Source organism: Panthera onca, chromosome X, assembly GCF_046562875.1.
Source record: "Panthera onca isolate mPanOnc1 chromosome X, mPanOnc1 haplotype 2, whole genome shotgun sequence".
NCBI classification, from domain to species: domain Eukaryota; kingdom Metazoa; phylum Chordata; class Mammalia; order Carnivora; family Felidae; genus Panthera; species Panthera onca.
In genome coordinates, this window is record NC_138357.1 from 21437866 (window position 1) to 21456232 (window position 18367).

General features: G+C 38.5%; 1 protein-coding gene across 10 annotated transcripts in view; it reads left to right on the forward strand.

Annotated features, from left to right (window-relative positions):
- Nucleotides 1-18367, forward strand: part of ENOX2 (ecto-NOX disulfide-thiol exchanger 2) — a 273070-nt gene that overhangs the window by 205070 nt on the left and 49633 nt on the right. For 8 of the 10 annotated variants that reach the window (XM_081792317.1, XM_081792318.1, XM_081792320.1 and 5 more), the window contains 2 exons: nt 4231-4365; nt 17339-17494. In XM_081792317.1, coding sequence (XP_081648443.1) covers nt 4269-4365; nt 17339-17494 — 253 coding nt within the window. In that variant the 5' untranslated portion in view covers nt 4231-4268. Of the gene's footprint in view, nt 1-4230; nt 4366-13501; nt 13564-17338; nt 17495-18367 lie in introns of those variants that run through there. The other 2 variants (XM_081792316.1, XM_081792319.1) reach the window with 2 other exon arrangements.

Genomic DNA, 18367 nt, shown 5'->3' on the forward strand with positions numbered 1-18367 from the left:
TACTGTGTGCTGTGCTTTAAAAAAACTGATAATTTAGATAATTCTCTCTCCTCCTCAAAAATTAGTCCAGAGTTTGGCTAGGTTGGTACATTGTAAATTCTCGTTCTTTGATCTCAGAATTCCTTATTAAGAATAATTCCTGATTCTCTTATGTTTCCCAGGACTGCAGAGCCAATGAGTAGCCAAACTGTTGCAAGAAATTATTTTTAGTATGGGGGCCCAGTCCTTCTAAACCTACATGTTTCCTCTTGGAGTCATTCTTCAGCCACTAGAGAAAACCAGGGTGCAGATTCAGTAATCTCTAAAGGTCCCTTCCAGTTATAACATTCCCTAAAACTTGTCTCCCCTGGACTAGAGATTGGGAGTTCAGATGAACTGAATAATCAATATGTAAACTCTTGACTCAAAGGGTATCTGATGCCCTATGTTTGTTTTCTTAATAATATTTACAATATGGCTATTTCTAGCCATTCTATGCCTTCATGGGAAACAACTGAAAACTGGATGTGAGGACTAGAGTTTCTGGCGATAGAGAAATCACCAGTTCTGAAATGTGACTTCTGACTATAGTAACAAATGCTAAGGCCATCGATCACTCTGTGTGTGTGTGTGTGTGTGTGTGTGTGTGTGTGTGTGTGTGGAGGGGGGCGGGTTGTGGAGAAGAGGCATAGGAAGCATAGAAAAATCATAAAAACTAATAATTCAGAAATAATGTTTTTGAACATTTGCATTTTCTTGTTCTGACGAATCAGTGACAAAATAGCACTTGTATAAATAACCAGGGCAAGGTTCATCCCTGATATTTCCAGGTTAGAAGGATGTGATAGATGTTAGCAAGCTACTATTAGAACAGAGTTTTCTTCTAGAGTGTAATTGGCTGGAGTGCATACTGAGAGGTAGGAGAAAAGCCATGGAAAGATTTTTCTATAGAAATCAGTAGTCAGAGGGAAATTTCCAAAAATATGTCTTTCTGTGCTCCCAACTATGTAGTATATACATGCACTTGCATGCATAACTCACTTCAATGTCTTCTTATGTCATCATTGCTCCTGGAATGTCTTTTTCCTCTTTTCCTTCTTTACCTATGTAATAACTACCCATGACTCAAGAGATGTTCTGTAAAAATATGGCCAATTTGTTCAAATCCTATCTTCTCCATGAAGTCTCTCCTACCTACTCAAGCCACATTTTCATTACTTAAATTTCAGTAACATTTCCAGTCAATTCCATTCAATTATTTGGTTGTTTCTTAATGGTTTCATTGGAGATAGTAAAACATTGTGACTAAAAGTATATATCCTGCATGACCTTAGACAATATATGTGACCTTTAAAAGCCTTTCATCTATTAAATGGAAATGTAAATAGTCCCTTTCACAAGGTTATTTTGAAAGTTAAATGAAAATAATGTGTGTCAAGTGCTTTACCTAGCATGTGGTAAGTGTTCAATAATTAGTGGTAGTAATGGATGGAGGTGGTGAGAGTAGCGATAATAGTAATAATCATTGCCACCATCATTGGTCTCTTCAATTATATTGTATAACCTTTGAAGGCAAGGACTACATATCCTATCTGATTATTCTCTCGTGTCCCCCTAATTTCCAAAATACTCAATTGGCTAATTTGATATTTGCTGATTGTATGTCCATCTCTATTCAATGTTAACTGCCTCAAAGAAATGAAATTACATCAAAAATAGAATTTTTCATTTTTTTTGCACCATGGAAGCTGTTGGATGGTTTTTCTTAGTTTGCATGCATGAGTAGTTTGGATGGAAGCTGACGAAGTAATCATATGCAACTAGACTATGAGAAGAATAGGAAACCTCTTAGTCATCCCAAGCTCCTGTGGTATATGTGCTTGAAAAAAACCCAGAAAACTACAAAACCCTGATGAATGAAATAAAAGAAGAATTAAATAAATGAAGAGATATTTCATGTCCATGGATAGGAAGACTCAATATTTTCAAGATGTCAGTTCTTCCTAACTTGACTTAATGCAATCCCAATCAAATTCCAAGCAAGTTATTTTGTGGTTATCAACAAACAGATTCTAAAATTTATATGGAGAGGCAAAAGGCTCAGAATATCCAAAATATGTTGAACAAGAACAGAGTTGGAAGCCTGATGCTACCCAACTTCAAGATTTACTATAAAGCTACAGCAATCAAGCCAGTGTGATATTGGTAAAATAATAGACAAATAGATCAGTGGAGTAGAATAGAGAACCCAGAAATAGACCCCACAAATAGAGTTAACTGATCTTTGACAAAGGAGTAAATGCAATACAATTGAGGAAAGACAGTCTCTTCAACAAATGTGCTAGAACAGCTGGAAATCCTCATGCAAAAAAAATCTAAACACAGATCTTATACCCATCACAAAAATTAACTCAAAATGGATTATAGACCTAAATGTGAAATGCAAAACTATAAAACTGCTAGAAAATAACATGAGAGAAAACCTAAAGGACCTTGGATATGGTGATGGCTTTTTTTTTAATGTTTATTTCTTTTTGAGAGAGAGCGAGAGAGAGAGAGCACACACACAGGAGGGACAGAGAAAGCGCATGTGTGTGCGTGCGCACATGAGAGACAGGCAGGAGGGATCCAAAGTGGGTGCTGCACTGACAGCAGAAAGCCAAATGTGGGGCTTGAACCCACAAACTGTGAGATCTTGACCTGAGCCAAAGTCAGATGCTTAACCAGCTGAGCCACCTAGGCACCCCAGTGATGACTTTTTAGTACACCAAAGGCATGATCCATGAAAGAAATTATTGAAAAGCTGGACTTAACTAAAATTAAGATCTTATGTTCTGCAAAAGGCAATGTAAAGATAATGAGAATATAAGCCACAAACTGGGAGAAAATATTTGCAATATACACATCTGGTAAAGGACTATTATCTAAAATATACAAAAAACATTTAAAACACAACAAGAAAACAAACAGCCCAATTTAAAATCAGGTCAAAAACTTTAATAGACAACTCACTAAAGAACATATACAGATGGCAAATAAATATATGAAAAGATGTTCCGTATTATGTAACAGGAAAATGCAAATTAAAACAGCAAAGAAATACCACTATACACCTATTAGAATGGCCAGAATCCAGAACACTGACATCACTAAATACTAGTGATGATATAGAGCAACAGAACTCTCATTCACTGCCAGTGGGAATGCAAAATGGTTTGGCCACTTTAGAAGATAGGTTGACAGTTTCTTACAAAAGTAAATATGCTCTTACTATACAATTCAGTGATTGTGCTGCTTGGCATTTCCCCAAAGGAGTTGAAAACTTATGTTCACACAAAAATGTGCACACGAATGTTTATAGCAGTTTTATTCATAATTGTCAAAACTTGGAAACAACTACAATGTTCTTCAGTAGGTGAATGGATAATCTGTGATACATCCCTATGATGGAATATTATGCAGCATTCTATTATGATAGAAATGAGCTATCAGGCCATGAAAAGACATGGAGGAAACTTAAATGCATACTACTGAGAAAAGCCAATCTGAAAAGCCTGCATGTTGTATGATTCCAACCATGTGACATTATAGAAAAGGCAAAACTATGGAGATGGAATAAGATCAGTAATTGCCAGGGATTGGGGTGTAGGGAGGGATGATATAAGCAGAGCACAGAGAATTTTCAGGGCAGTGAAAATATTCTGTGTGATACCACAAGGATGTCTACATGTTATTATACATTTTTCCAAACGCATAGAATGTACAACAGCAAGAGTGAACCCTAATTTAAACTATGACTTTTAGGTGATTATTATGCATCATTGTAACAAATGTACCACTCTGGCGGGGGATGTTGATAATGGGGGAGGCTATGCATGTGTGCACGTAGAGGTTATAAATGAAATCGCTGTACCTTCTCTGTAATTTTTCTGTGAACATAAAATTGCTCTAAAAAATAAAGGCTTCATAAAAAAAAAAAAAAACAAGAGAAAAGGAAGGAACAGAGGGAGTAGAAAGAGAAAGAAAGAAACACACTAAAATACCATCTGGTAAACTTCTTTCAAATTCTATGACTTCCTTTTGGTTCACGCTGTATTGTTTTAACCCTTGTAAAGAGCTGGAATTAAGGCTCTATCTACTACTTGTCCATCAGTCTGTTTCTGTAAAGTGTTTGCCAGTTTATGTTAGGCAAACTACATACTGAAACCTTAATACAACAAATTATTTTGCTTGTCATTTTTTTTTTTTTAGCTGATAGTAGTAGAACTCTGAATGTGGATTCCACTGCAATGACGCTACCTATGTCTGATCCAACTGCATGGGCCACAGCAATGAATAATCTTGGAATGGCACCACTGGGAATCGCTGGACAACCAATTTTGCCTGGTATGCTATTTTTAATCACGTCACAAGTGTTTCTTTTTATTGACCATGTGGTAATAAATATAACAGTATGACACAACTTATTTTGAAGTTGACATTTACCAGATTCTGCCTAGAGTGTGCATTTTTGTAATATGAGCTTTATAAGCAGGGTGGCCAGTAGTTACTAGTATACTCCTTATTGCACTATGGACTAGGGATATAGCTGATACAGGATATGGGCATTAATATTTAAACAGGTTGTCGAAATAAAAGGCAACAGAATTTGGCAAGGAATTATAAAGTTTATCTAATTTTATAGATTTAGAGGAGACAAATAAACGTGGAGTGGAAATGAGAATTGACTTAGACACCTCAAAAATCTTAGATTCCTAAACTGGGGAAGAAGAGATGGTAGGGAACATTCCAAAGTGGTTCACATTGAATAACTGTTCATATTTTTTTAAACAAAGTAACCAGTAAGAGAATGGTCATGTTGTACTTACTCCATCTCCACTAAAGATAAAATCAGAAGAAAAATGCCACAGCCTCTGAAGGGTTTGGTTTAAACACAAAAAAAGCTTCTATACTGTCAGAACTATTAACCGTTAAAATGGATTTGTGAAGACATTAGGGAATTGCCATCTATGGAAGCCTGGAGTGCTTTTAAAATAGCCTAAATATTAATCTTCCCAGGTTCATCTAATTGTGATCCTACTTTTAAAAGAATGGCAGGACCAGGCCCATCAAGTACCTTGCTATTCAAAGTATAATCTGCATAACCTGGGAGCTATTAAGAATTGCCAAATCTTAGGCACTAGCCCAGAGCTACTGAATCAGAAGCTGCATTTTAACGTGATCCCCAGGTTATTCACAAACACAGTAGAGAAACGGATCTAGAGTAATGCCACTTTGTTGTGCCATTTGTCTATATAGTTAGTGACCTCCACCCCTCCCCCCAAAATAATTTCACAGTTCCAATTCAGATTTTGAATCCTTATAAGGTATAATGGGGGCATGCAAGTGTAGGCAACAATACTTTATAATCTTAATAATTAAGAAATGTGATTACATAGAAAACTAGGAAACAAGCTTAAAAGCAGCCAAATATAAAGGAAAAATATGTAAATGAGAAATGGGTGGAGAATGAAGGCGCTTGGATTATGTATGTGGCAGAGGCAATGAACTGTCCCACCAAACTATAATTTATGCCTTGGACTATAGTTGACTAGACTGCATCCTACTCCATTAGACCAACCATGATTGAAATGAGCAACCAGGGATCCTTTTAGGGTGAATGATTGGACCATAGATCTCCTTGGGTTTTGAATGACTAGTGGGGCCAATCTGGAATCAGCAGGTGTTATGACAGGAGCCACTATTGCATCATGGTTAAACATTCAGACTCTGGAGTCAATCTGCCTGACTTCCAAACCTGTTTCTTTCACTACTTTATTTTGAGTAGTTAAATATCTTCTATGAAACTCTGTTTCCTCATTCATAAAATCAGACTAATAATACTTAACCCCTTAGGATTTTTGTGACAATTAAATTGTCACAAATGCACGATGCCTGCCTTAGCACAGTGCCTGGCACATAGTGCTCAAATGTGTTAGCTATTAAAATATTTTTAAAATCATTATTAATATACTTTTTATACATATTTCTAAAGGATGTAATGGGTCTTTTAAATTTAGTTCTTCCTCATTATTTCATTGTAATAGCATTTAAACTAAAATATTATGTATTATTTTATAGCTCCATTTGGAGTGGTCCTGAGTCACAATCTCTTACAGTCTAGAGAAGCTAAACAATCTGATTTGCCTTAAACATTACCAGTTCATGGAAATCTGATCTGTATGGGTATATGTCTCAGGGAAAAATCTTGAGGCCAGATCTGCACTGATGCAATATGTTAGTTATATTGGATTATTTGTAAATTACAATGTCTAAACATTAATCTATGTTCACATGGTAATCTTCAGCATTTAGTCACCCATCTGCAATGTGGAGCAAGAAAGGCTTAGCATTGAGAGTAAAAAAATCATCCAAGGCATCACTATAGGCCCAAAGCTTATTGCTGGGGTCAATAACAGGCCTAAAAATTTGGGTAGTTTTCTTCACAGGAGCTCAAAGGGCTATTCCTGGAGAGAGTATCTTGTTTACTATGTAACAACATAGGCCTCAAAGACAGACTGTTTGGGTTTGGATCATTGCTCTGCTACTTGCTAGCTATGTGACCTCACACAAGTTACTTGACCTCTCTGTACCTCAGTTCCCTCATCTGTAAAATGAGGATAACTCTAGTATCTACCTCATAGGATTGCTGTGAAGATTAAATAATATGCTTAGCCCAATGTTTGGCATGTAATAAGCACTCAGTAAAAGTTAACTGCCATCATTATTACTATTAGTAGTGCTATATGCTCTTTAAGATAAAGGAAATACTAACATCCTTCCTTCAAATGGCTGCTAAGCTACCACTTAAATTGAAAGTATTTGAGTTCAATGCCGCCACCATCAGCTCTAATGAGTGTTCCTCACATCCACCTCCAGCCAGACATTTGAAACCTTACAAGTGATTTTCATTTCTACTTCTAGCCCTCTTTGCCTGCATCTTATTTTCTTAAGCACTATGAAGAAATAGATTCTCAGGGTCCCCTTCAACTTCGTGTTTCAGTAATTTTTTAGCTATGCTTTAGGGAAAGTTACTTGACTTTGGAAACCAGATCTTAGAAATACTGATATTTAGTTTAGTAGTGCTCTTTTTGTCTTAAAAGTACCTTGAGCAATAGTGTTGGGCTGAGACATACGAAGCTATCTGTAAAATTACTTGAGTTTCGTGTCAACTAATTTTTCCCTTCTGTGTATTATTTTAGGAAGGCAGTTTAACCATTGAGATTAGAACACAGGTTCAGGATCCTGACTGCCTAGGTTCAAATAAATCCCTGCTCTACCATTAAGTAGCTATGTAAACATTGGCAAGTTACTTAACCTCTCTAGGCCTCAGTTTCCTCATCTGTAAAACACAGATAATAATAGCATCTCTGACATGGGGTTGTTGTGAAGATTAATGAGTTAATACATTAAAGTCTTAGAATGATTCCTGCTTCACAGTAGTCTCTCAATGAACTTAACTCTTATTACTGTTTTGAGTTCACATCTGACATATCCTCACAAAAAGTTGAATTATGGCTCATTTGTATTCTTATCAACAGTGAAGGGTAATGAATGCAGAAGCAAAATTTTCCCTGGGAGAAGTGCTGGACAATAGCAGGTGAAGGGAACAGTACCTGCTAGTGCTGATGACTGCTTCTTGTAAATCTCATGGTGTATCCACAGAAATGGAAGGTTGACACCACAATCCAATGCTGCCTACCCTTCTTCTTGACTAGATTTTGGGAACAGAATGCCTGTTATTTTTATTATGTAACATTTTAACTGAATGGGCTAAAACATCCCCCAATCCTGTATCCTCCCTGCCTCAAGATTCCTTGAAATGTAAATGGCAGCCAATGAGCCACATGGAACTGTTCCCTGAGATCACTCACTGATGGCTCAGTAATTCAGCTACTTTTCTGCCCCTTATGAGGTTTCCTACTGAGCTTTTTGTCCAGTCTGAACTGTTCCTACTGAACTTTTTTTTTGTCCAGTCTCATCTGGTCTGTGACAATAGAAAAGGCTTTTGGCATTGATGAAAAACAAATGATACATAAGCTGCCTTGATTTCCCCTAGAGAACTCAAATCCATACTGTCATGGAAGCTGAGTCTCTTGACACATACTTGTCATCAGGGTAGTGTCATTATATTCATTGAGTGGGGAGCAGAGAGGCCATCTCTGGGGTTTGGTTTGGAGCTCCCTTTCATCTAACATGGTGTTTTGTACAGCTGCTATTCAATAAAGTTAATCCACAATGATGGCAAATTAGGAGGTCTCCTCTGTCTGGCAGCTGTCTTTCCTGCTAGAGTATTTGCTTTTCCAAGCTGGTCAAATACGACTAATGTTAGTTTTCAAAGAGAGGGACCAAGAAGGGTCAGACCTTCTGTTTAAGGAGCATTGTTCTGCCCATGATACCAGATGAATCCAAAGATGGATCAATTTAGGGGTACTCATTGAATAGCTCCTTTATTTTACTTTATTTTCCCCTCAATTAAAATATTCTTAGCATCCAAATATAGACCCTGTGAAGTCCCAAAGGAGAAGAGTCTCTCATTATGGTGTCTCCACTTTATTGACTATACTACCTCCATAATAGGAGATGTTGGAAAATAGGGACTTATGGACTTTATTTTGTCATTTTTAAGAAGGCAGTTCTCACCGGACCCAGGGGGCCAATTCTGATGGGAGCAGAAAGAATGAGGATGTGTGACACATGATAGGCCACTGCTCTACAAGCTCCTCAAGGAGAGACAAACGTGTTTCTATTATTTTTAATATCTCCCACAAATAGAATATGGCTTCAGTGGCAGATAAGTTTGAAATCCTGGGAAAAGAGAGCACTGTTCATCAGCATGGTGGACACTTTACTGAAAACCAATGATATGTAAAACACGATACCAAATAGAATTAATGCCTCCATAAAAGAAGCTTGAAGCCTACCCAGTGACGGTACTCTCAAAACTCCCCATGGAAACTATTACAAAGAATGGCCAAATGAGATCGTTTGTTCATTCATTCATACAAGAAATATTTACTGAGGCCTGCTGTACACAGAGTACTGTGAGAAACCCTGGGGATAAAGCAATGAACAAAAAAGACAAGATTCTTGCCCTCTTACTGGGTTCAGTACTTTGAGAACCTCCATATTTTCTCCCTAATACATCTCACATATGAGATGCCTCTTGAATGATAACATATCAGAGGCTTCCTACCCATTTTGTTCCTTTGTGCTTTTATTCATCCATCCATTCATTAAAAGCATATTGAGCTAGGGTTAGGGTCACAGGGTATCCAAAATGGGTATGGTTCAATCCTTGCCTTCAAGCTCAGAGTCCACTAGCAGAGGCAAAGTCAATATCGCTACACTACAATGTAGCAAATGTCTCAGTAGAAACATATAGAAAAGTACTATTTTAGCTAGGGTGGGATGAGAAGGAGTGCTAGGTAGATGGTAGTGGTCTGGGAAGGTTCACAGAAGTGGTAATATTTTAGCTCAGTATGCAGAGATATATGAGAATATATCAGGTGAAAAAAAGGGCTAAGAATGATCCAGGAAGAGGAAATGATGCATCAATTACTGGAATGTATACTAGAGTATACGGCATGGGGACAATGGTTAAATATTGAGTAGAATTACATCATCCCATTCCACAAAGTTTGAGGCAGCATATGAGAAAGGTTATAATAAAAGAGAAAAATTACAAGCAAAATAAACCAGCTTCTAGGAAAATATAAATGAAGGTCAAAGGTGAAGACCAGGGGGCACCTGGGTGGTTCAGTCAGTTAAGCCTCTGACTCTTGACCTCAACTGAGGTCATGATCTCTAGTTGGGCTCTGTGCTATCAGCACAGAGCCTACGTAGGATTCTCTGTCTCCTCTGTCTCTGCCCCTCTTCCACTCCCTCTCTCTCTCTCTCCCCCTCTCTCCCTGTTTCTCAAAATAAATAAATATACATTTTTAAGTGAAGATCAGGTAGGGAGGTTAATTAGAATTCAGATGTGTAGGTCATAGGATCCTACCCAATTTCTAAAGTTGAGCTGTACCCGTGACCAGATAGCCAAAACAAAAAGGGAAACATGATCAGTTATGTAATTTGCATTTTCCATGAAGAAAAAATATACCAAACCTCAGAGAAGTCAAACTTTTCAAGGCCCTTCACAATTTTGTGTGTGTATTTGACATTTTAGCTCTGAAAGAATTTTTTCATAGGGAGCTTCTTATAGGGATGTACACTAAGTGAGGTAGTTGAGTAATTTCTGAAGCCCAAGCACAGTTGTGTAGCCCAGGACTAGTCAATATTATTTTCCCTAATTTGCTGCAAAATATAAAAACTAAAAATATAGTGATTTTTATATGAAACTAAATTTGTTTAGTTGAAATGACTGTTCTTTATTCTGAGATTATAGACTTTCTACATTGTCTGGTTTAAAATATTCTGTCTTTTATGAACTGTGTGCATGGTATATTGGCTAGTTTCTGTTATTTTTTCCCACGTCTTGTTTTGGCAAATTAAGAGGAAGATAATATACGTACATATGTAATTATTTTTATTCCTCTCTAAACTCTAGAAATCTTGGAACCACAGATGTAGAGTGAAATGTCCTCAGTAATGCCCCTCCAAAGGTGTTCACAGCCTCCCATGATGAAAGTCAAGGTCATGATCCTTAATCTGTCAAATGTTCTAACAAAGGAAGAACACAGTATAAATAAATGGGAAGGAATAGGGGGAAGCTGGGCTAGAAAGGTAGATATTTGCAAAAATTTATACTAAAGAAATAAAGCTTCATTTGTATAAATTTGAAATCAAAGTTGAGATTTACTGGGAGAGTCTTTGTGAACTCTAATTATGCCATATAATCTACCCAAGCTTAGTTTGCTACCTTATTTGCCATTGTACACAAACCAAGCCCTGCCTCAACTTCCAGCTGGCCTGAAGTAAGGGTTTAGATGATGTTTTGGAGAAGCAGGCAGATGTTAGTAGAATTTGAGAGTCATTATGCAAAAATTTGGAAACTAGTGCTCTATTTCCAAGAGGGCTACTGATAACTGCAGGATCATCTGTCAGCATAGCCAGGCTGTCCTTAGAAATATATGTTCTCTCTTAAGATTGACTGCTTGAAAAGTCTTTGTGAGAATTTGCATGGCAAAGAGGCAGTCAGAACTGTAGTGGGTTAAAATTTCATAATACCCAGGCAAAATTCTTATTTTCCAATGAATTTTATAGGAACTCTAAACAAATAGCAATAATGTCCCAGAAATGTATACCTGAGTTGGAATCAATTTTCTGTAAAATACCTTAATTATATTTAGATCTCATTTGGAACACTTATTTTAGACTAATCTATGGTTGCATTTCAGTGGTTTTATTGTGAGTGCCAACTACCTCCTGGTGCTCAAAGAGTCTCTGGAACACCTAACAAAATGGAAATGCCTTTATGGGCCTGGAGGGGCTCTTGGATGGCAAGAAGTCACTAAGTGCAGGCAGAGCCTTTCTGACGATATGAAGGGGCTTCCAGCTAGCCAGAACCAGGTCCAGTGCTAAAAAGGCAAGACCAACAGTAAATGTGCCACCTCCTACCTTTGCCCACTTCCAGTTCATACACTGCCACAATTTTAACTTCATCTGTGAGTCAAAGTTGAGACAATGGATTTTAAAGAGGCCTCTAAATTAACTATTAGTGTGGCAATATGTGTATCAAACACCTGAACAGGAAGTTCTAAGTGTAGAGATAAGCAACCAGATGGTAGCCTTTTGGAGAGAAACATTTGAAGGCCTGCTACAGGTTGGGTAGGTAGAGATAGAGCTTAATCTGACAGGGAGTATCTCTTTTTTCCAGTGGACCCATGGATTTTGTGGGAAGCAATATAGATGAATGATTGAGAATGTGGTTAGTAAAAGCCACCTACTGTATGGCTGGCCATACAGTGTTAATTCTGTGAGCTTCAATTTCCTCATCTGTAAAATAGGGAGTAGTATATGGTCCATTCCTTAGGATTGCGAAAATTAAATGAGATGATATGTATAAAACCTGAAAATCCATACACACTCAATTAATGGTTAATAGTATTATGGACACCATCCCTGTCCCCCGCTACAAAAGTGGAGTTTCCATTTTATCGGAAGAAAACCAGTGTGATCCATCCTGCCAGAAAATATCAAGAATTGAACCATAAAATTGGTGAGTGTGGCAACTTTGTCAGGCATCAAAAATGGGCAACCTCTAAGGTTTCTAGTGCTTTGTAGACATCTGTAGTCTTAGTCCATCTAGTAGAGTATCAGTCACCTGGCATTGTTTCAATGGGCCGTGTAGTACAATGACCACAAGTGCTCAAGATGGTGGCTCTGGGACCTTGCAGGATCCCACAGCACCATTGCAATAATCTGAGAAAAAATCATGGTCAGTCTAGTTTGGGTACTTAGTGTACTTTCTATTCCCATTCTTTGGAAATAGCCAACTCTATTAACTAACTAATCACACCCCAGTCCCTAGGCATGCTGCATATTCTGTCTATTGCTGTATGACAAACTACTTTATAACTTAGTAGCTTAAAAAGCAATCATTTTATTCTATTTTAAGATTTTCTGGGTGAAGAATTTGGGCAGGACTCTTATGAGCAATTCTTCTATGCCATATGGTATCAACTGGGATGCCTCAGCTGTGGTAGTCTAGTCTGGAGATTCCAAGACAACTTTATTCATATGCATGGCATTTTGGCAGGGACAGCTTAAAACACTGGGCTCAGCTGGATCTCTCTCCTTCCATTTACTCTAAGGCCCTCTCCACATGTCTCTCTACCACAGTAGTCCGACACGTTACATGGTGTCTTGAAGGTCCCATAGCATGCAATCCCAGAAACAAGAGGTGGGAATGGTGTCTCTCTCAAGGCCTGAGCCTGAAAACAGGCACAACTTCTCTTATGTCAAAGAAGTGTGGAACCCATCCAGATTCAAATGGGGGTGGGGGACATAGATTTTACCTCTTGGTGAGAGGGGTGTCAAAGAATTTGTGTCCCCCTTTAATCTGTCACACTGGGAAAAAATAACTGTATGGAAGTACTTAGTTGTTCATTTGCCATGTTTTTCATCATACCAGTTTCACCTTATACCTATAATTAAGTTAATTCATTAAAACAATTGCCACACTGCATTGAGAGGCAGTGTAGTGGTTAAGAGTATTAATAGTTAGACCAACCTGGATTTGAATCCTATTTCTGCTTCTTACTGGCTGTATAATCTTGGGCAAGTAACTCAACACTCTGAGGCCTAATTTCTTTATAAAATGAAGGATAATAATAGTAGCTAGGTCACAGTCTTCTTGGAATGTGATTATATAAAATGCTTAACACAGTGCCTAGCACATTGTAAGCATCCAGTAAACAATTTGGCTGTTTATAATAATTGGTGACACATAAGTGTAACTGCTTGGATGTTTCCAAACTAGACTATGAGGCCGAGGATTTTGTCTTACTCGTTCCTTAAATCCCAACTCCTGGCACAGGGCCTGGCATCAGACTATTGAATGGATGGACATATGGATGACTGGATGGCAGCGCAGAAATGGTATGTGCCTGCAATGTAACCCCCTGGCTCAAATGTATAAAGAGAATGGAAGATAATTGTACTGCCAGGTAACTACTCTAGGTAGAATGAACACAAGTTGCTAGGGGGCAGGAAAGCTTAAGGCCACACTGAAATATTACTTGAAATCACATAGTAGAGTTGCAACTCAGAGGAGCAAGCTGGCCCAACTGACACACAGCACTTGTGGCATTTCCAGTTAAGCTGGGACTTTGGGAAGTTCATGAATCAGAAGATGAATGCAAACCAACATTTATGACACTTCCAGGCATGGCAATACCAAGTCAGAAAGGCTGCAGGGAAAAGGTACTGGAAGGAGAGATATAAAAGCAAAACAGAACAGGGCATTTATTATAGGAAGGACTTTGGAGGAATACGTTGGCCTTTTCCATAGCCCTTGTATAAAATGATTTCAGATCTCCTTCAGAAGTTTGAATTCCTAACATAAATATTAATACTATGTAATTATAGGTGTACTCCTCAAGCCAGGCTTGAAGGCTCAAAGAGGGAGATAATTTCTCTGGCGTCCTATTCCCAATGTGTTTTAAATTGTTGGACTTCTTTGATATTTCAGGTTCTGCAATACTTGTATAAGTCCCATGACTTCAAATGGTTATTTTCTTGGTTGGCATCAGAAATTTACATCGACTTGGGTGCTTAATGGTTGAAGATAAACAAAAGAAATAATCATTGTGTTAGGAGCCTTTGAAATGTCATGTGCAACCTGCCCTCTAGCAAGCCCTGCTAGGCAGTGTAGCCTATGGAGCTCTTGTCATATTGAACGCAAGAAAGAAAGGGAGTTTATCTACTCTTTGCTTTAGCCATATGTCATGAATACATCTGCTTTTAAATGAATTTCATAAAATATTAATGTAATCATACCAAACAGAGTGGTGAGTACCTCAGTCAGGAGTTATATTTATCTTGTGTATTTGTTTTTTGTTTGTCTCCATTTGTTAGTAGACAGTACATGGAGACGGGCATTTCTTTCTCAGCCGAAGTGGCAGGACTTGCTTAATGAACTGATGTTTCTGTAATCTGTGGTAAGGCAGAGTTGTGAGTGACAGAGCTGTATGAATAACAATGAGGAGGCAGGCAGAACAATAAAAGGAAGACAAACATTTCAGTTGGAGAGGAAAAATAGATGGAATTGTTTAGTTGGCACACAATCTAATCTGATCTTTTCCTACGGAAAATTAACAGTTTGTAAATGGGTGAGATAATGTTAACAATTTTTCCAAAATAATAAACACAAGAAATCAAATTTTCCAAAGACGTAAATGGTATTTTTAACCACAGTGCTCCTATTCTTCAGTGTGGGAACATAGGGCATCAGGGGCCTAAGTCCTCCAAGATGGAAAGGAAGACCTGGACCCCCTGCCCCCACCTGATAGAGCTTGACATATAAAAACCTATCAGGAATGCTTGTGGAATGTGGGGATGAATGCCCAAAACAGTGAATTTATTGTTGTGTGTATGCATGTTTTGAATGGAAGGAAGGAAACTTACCTATCAGGACTACCACTTATCATGCCATGGGTTTTCGTATCTGTTCTATCCTTTCATCCTTTGAGCTAAATGTCATCATTTATCCCCACTTTTATCAAAAACAAAATGGTGGTACACAGATATTAAGAAACCTTCCACTACTATGTGGAGAAAAGTAGAGATATGAGGGCCACAAGGAGGAAGGCAGGGAGAGAGAGAGAGAGAGAGACAGAGAGTGCATGAGAGAGAGTGCATGTGCTCACATGCATGTGTAAAAGTGCATGTTGGGTGAGATTGCACGTGAAGGCTAAAAGTAAATTTGTTTTCAGGAAAATAAATTTTCCTCTAATTTCTTGGAAATTTCTTAGAAGACATTTTTTTCTTCCCAAACATATCCGGGGTCTTGATATTTCAGCATGACAGGCATGTGGGAAGATGGCGAATGCTCTAGCTCTTGTGGACTGGCTGTGCACATGTGCTACCACCTGCCTATCTGCCCAGTCATGAGACTCACCCCTACTGGACCTATTGTACCTGAAGTTCCACTTCTATAGGGACCACACATTCTTCCCACCGTTTAGATCCATCCCCTTCAACATCTTGGAGAACCACCCAGGGAATTCTGAGCTCCTTGAGGATGTGCTTATAAGGATTGCCCCCTTGTGTTTTTGTGGTGAGCAGAGTGAAGTTTTGGGGGTTCAGGTACACTACTGCTACTGCAACAGCCCCTACATTATCACAACTCCTTATGCAATACTTACTTTGCTTGCAGCCCGCTGTGCATTCTGTAGCAGAGGACAGGGCTGAGAGGTAGAGAATAAGGAAGTATAATGGATTTCCTTCTCTCAGAGAACTTGCATTTTGTTATAGAGACAAAATTTAAACAAAATCAGTACCACCCATAGACCCAAGGAAGTGGGAACTTTGCCCTAAGCCTGCATCTCAGCGGACCTCCTGCTTTGAAATGCCTGCCTTGATGTTTTTTAAGGCCCCCCACCCAGTGCTAAGGTAGGTAGTGTGATCAGGGTAGGTGCCCTGAGTCCAGAACAGGTCATATATAGGTTCTAATCTCAAGGAGCACCTTTCTTGCAATTTTTAAAATTCCTCTTCATTGTCTGGGACTGACCAGTGCCTGCAGTGTTGTCTAAGCAAAGAGTCCCAATCTCAGCCTGAACCTGTGTGGACCCCAGTCATCATTTCTCCTCTTTGGGGCATTCTCTAATCCTCTACTCTACATGTGGAGTCAACCATATTCTCCAACAAGCTTCAGAACTCAGGCCTATGGAGTCCTCCCAGACTCTGTTCCAGGAAGGTAGCCTGGCAAGTAAATCACTCCAGCTACCTGGCGTGGTATTTCTTTCATGGTATCACATGAGATTGCGCCAGCGAAATAGTGTTGATGTTGATTTGGGGTGAATTGAATTGTTTATATAGATGAGCCCCACAGAAAAGTATTTGTTTGAGGGCCCCTACACATCCTAGAAGCATCCCTGAATAAAACAAAAGATGATGCAAAATAAAATAAAACTCGGTAGAAACAAGTGTAGAACAATTTTTCAACACAGAGTTGAGAATGAACCAGAATTATCTGGAAAAAGTTCTTCAGGGAAGGTGAGACTTAAGGCCAGCCTTAAGTATGGGGAGAATTGGGAGAGAGTTTAGTGATTCCAAGAAGGGAGAACAATGTGAACAAAAGCAAGGAGAATAGTTATTCATTGAATATTTTTGTGCTATACATTATGCTAAGCACATTGCATTCATCGTTTTGCTTATTCGTCACAATTTCCTATAAGGTAGGTGTTTGCAGATGATGAAATGGGGGTTCAAAAAATTCATCCTGCTAAGCAAACAATAGAAGTAGGTCCCAGGTCTGCCTGATCCCCAAAATTGTATGCTCTTAATACCATGCTATACTGCAAAAAGACAAGGGATAGTAGGGAGCCTTGTCTGTATGGAGCAGTGAATGTGTGTTGAGAACTAGTAAAGGCAAGATCAACAGAAAAGGCACATAGTATGAAAGGCCTTGGATGTCAAAAATGATATATAGAGACAAATAGACTGGTCAAGCAAAAACAAAGATCCCTATCCCAAAAGGAAAATGCACCAGTAGAATATAATATTTAAGACCTAATGCTAATACCATGTTTTCTTAAATATTTTGCCTTCGTCTTAGAAAGTCCCTTGGCTTGAAATGTATAAGGCAACATTCTGCCTCCACTTGGCCTTGCCTGGTGTCATTTATTGTTCTCTCTTTCCTCTCCTTTTTTAGACTTTGATCCTGCTCTTGGAATGATGACTGGAATTCCACCAATCACTCCAATGATGCCTGGCTTGGGAATAGTACCTCCTCCAATTCCACCAGATATGCCAGTAGTAAAAGAGATCATACACTGTAAAAGCTGCACACTTTTCCCTCCAAATCCAAGTAATATTCTGCTTTTTCTCCACACAAGTCATAATGTTTTGGTGTCTAGGAACACTTTCTTCTTTTTCAAAAAAAATACCCTAGGGCTTCATAGATGTATATACAGAAGCTTCACCTAGAAAACAGAAGACAGGAAAATTTTCTCTTATTAGGCAAGGTTGAATTTTATGCATAGAATAGTAGATTTCTATGTGTTGGTTGCATTACAAATGATAAAATGTGTTTCTGATGCCATCTGGTAAGGAATTCAAGTGTGTTCGTACAGAGACACCTGACACAAATTGTTCAACACTGTCATTTGCAGACTCTCTTTTTCATAACTGGCCTACATGCTGATAATGGCAGTAATAGTGTGTGTCTGAGCCTGCCCGAGGCACATGAGAATACATATTTGGTGCTAAGAATCCTCCATTGCTACTAGCTATTCACACATCACTCAAACTACTGCTATTCAACTGATGGGCTGCAATAGACAGTGGGGTGAGGTTTAACTTGCTACCAGGGTAAAGAGGAATACTGAGACTGAGTCGAACCACTTGCATCCATCTAGTCAATGAAATTCATGTGGAGATGATCTATGGATCTATCTTGGCAGTAATGAATAGGTTTCTCCTTAGACTCTTAAAAATATCTGCTAACATATGTTGGCCATATTTCACTTAAAATATAGCAGCAATAATTGACTCAAACATTTTTCTAGGTCTATTTGTGGTTTTATTTACTTTAAGTGATCAGACGTTATTTCTACACATGACCCAAGCCTCATTAAAGCTTTTTCCACAGTTCTAGTGGTGCTGGGTGACCTACTTAAGGGAGCTGCCACTACAGTGCTAAGATTAAAGCTGTTAAGGGACACATTCAAGGGTTCAGGCC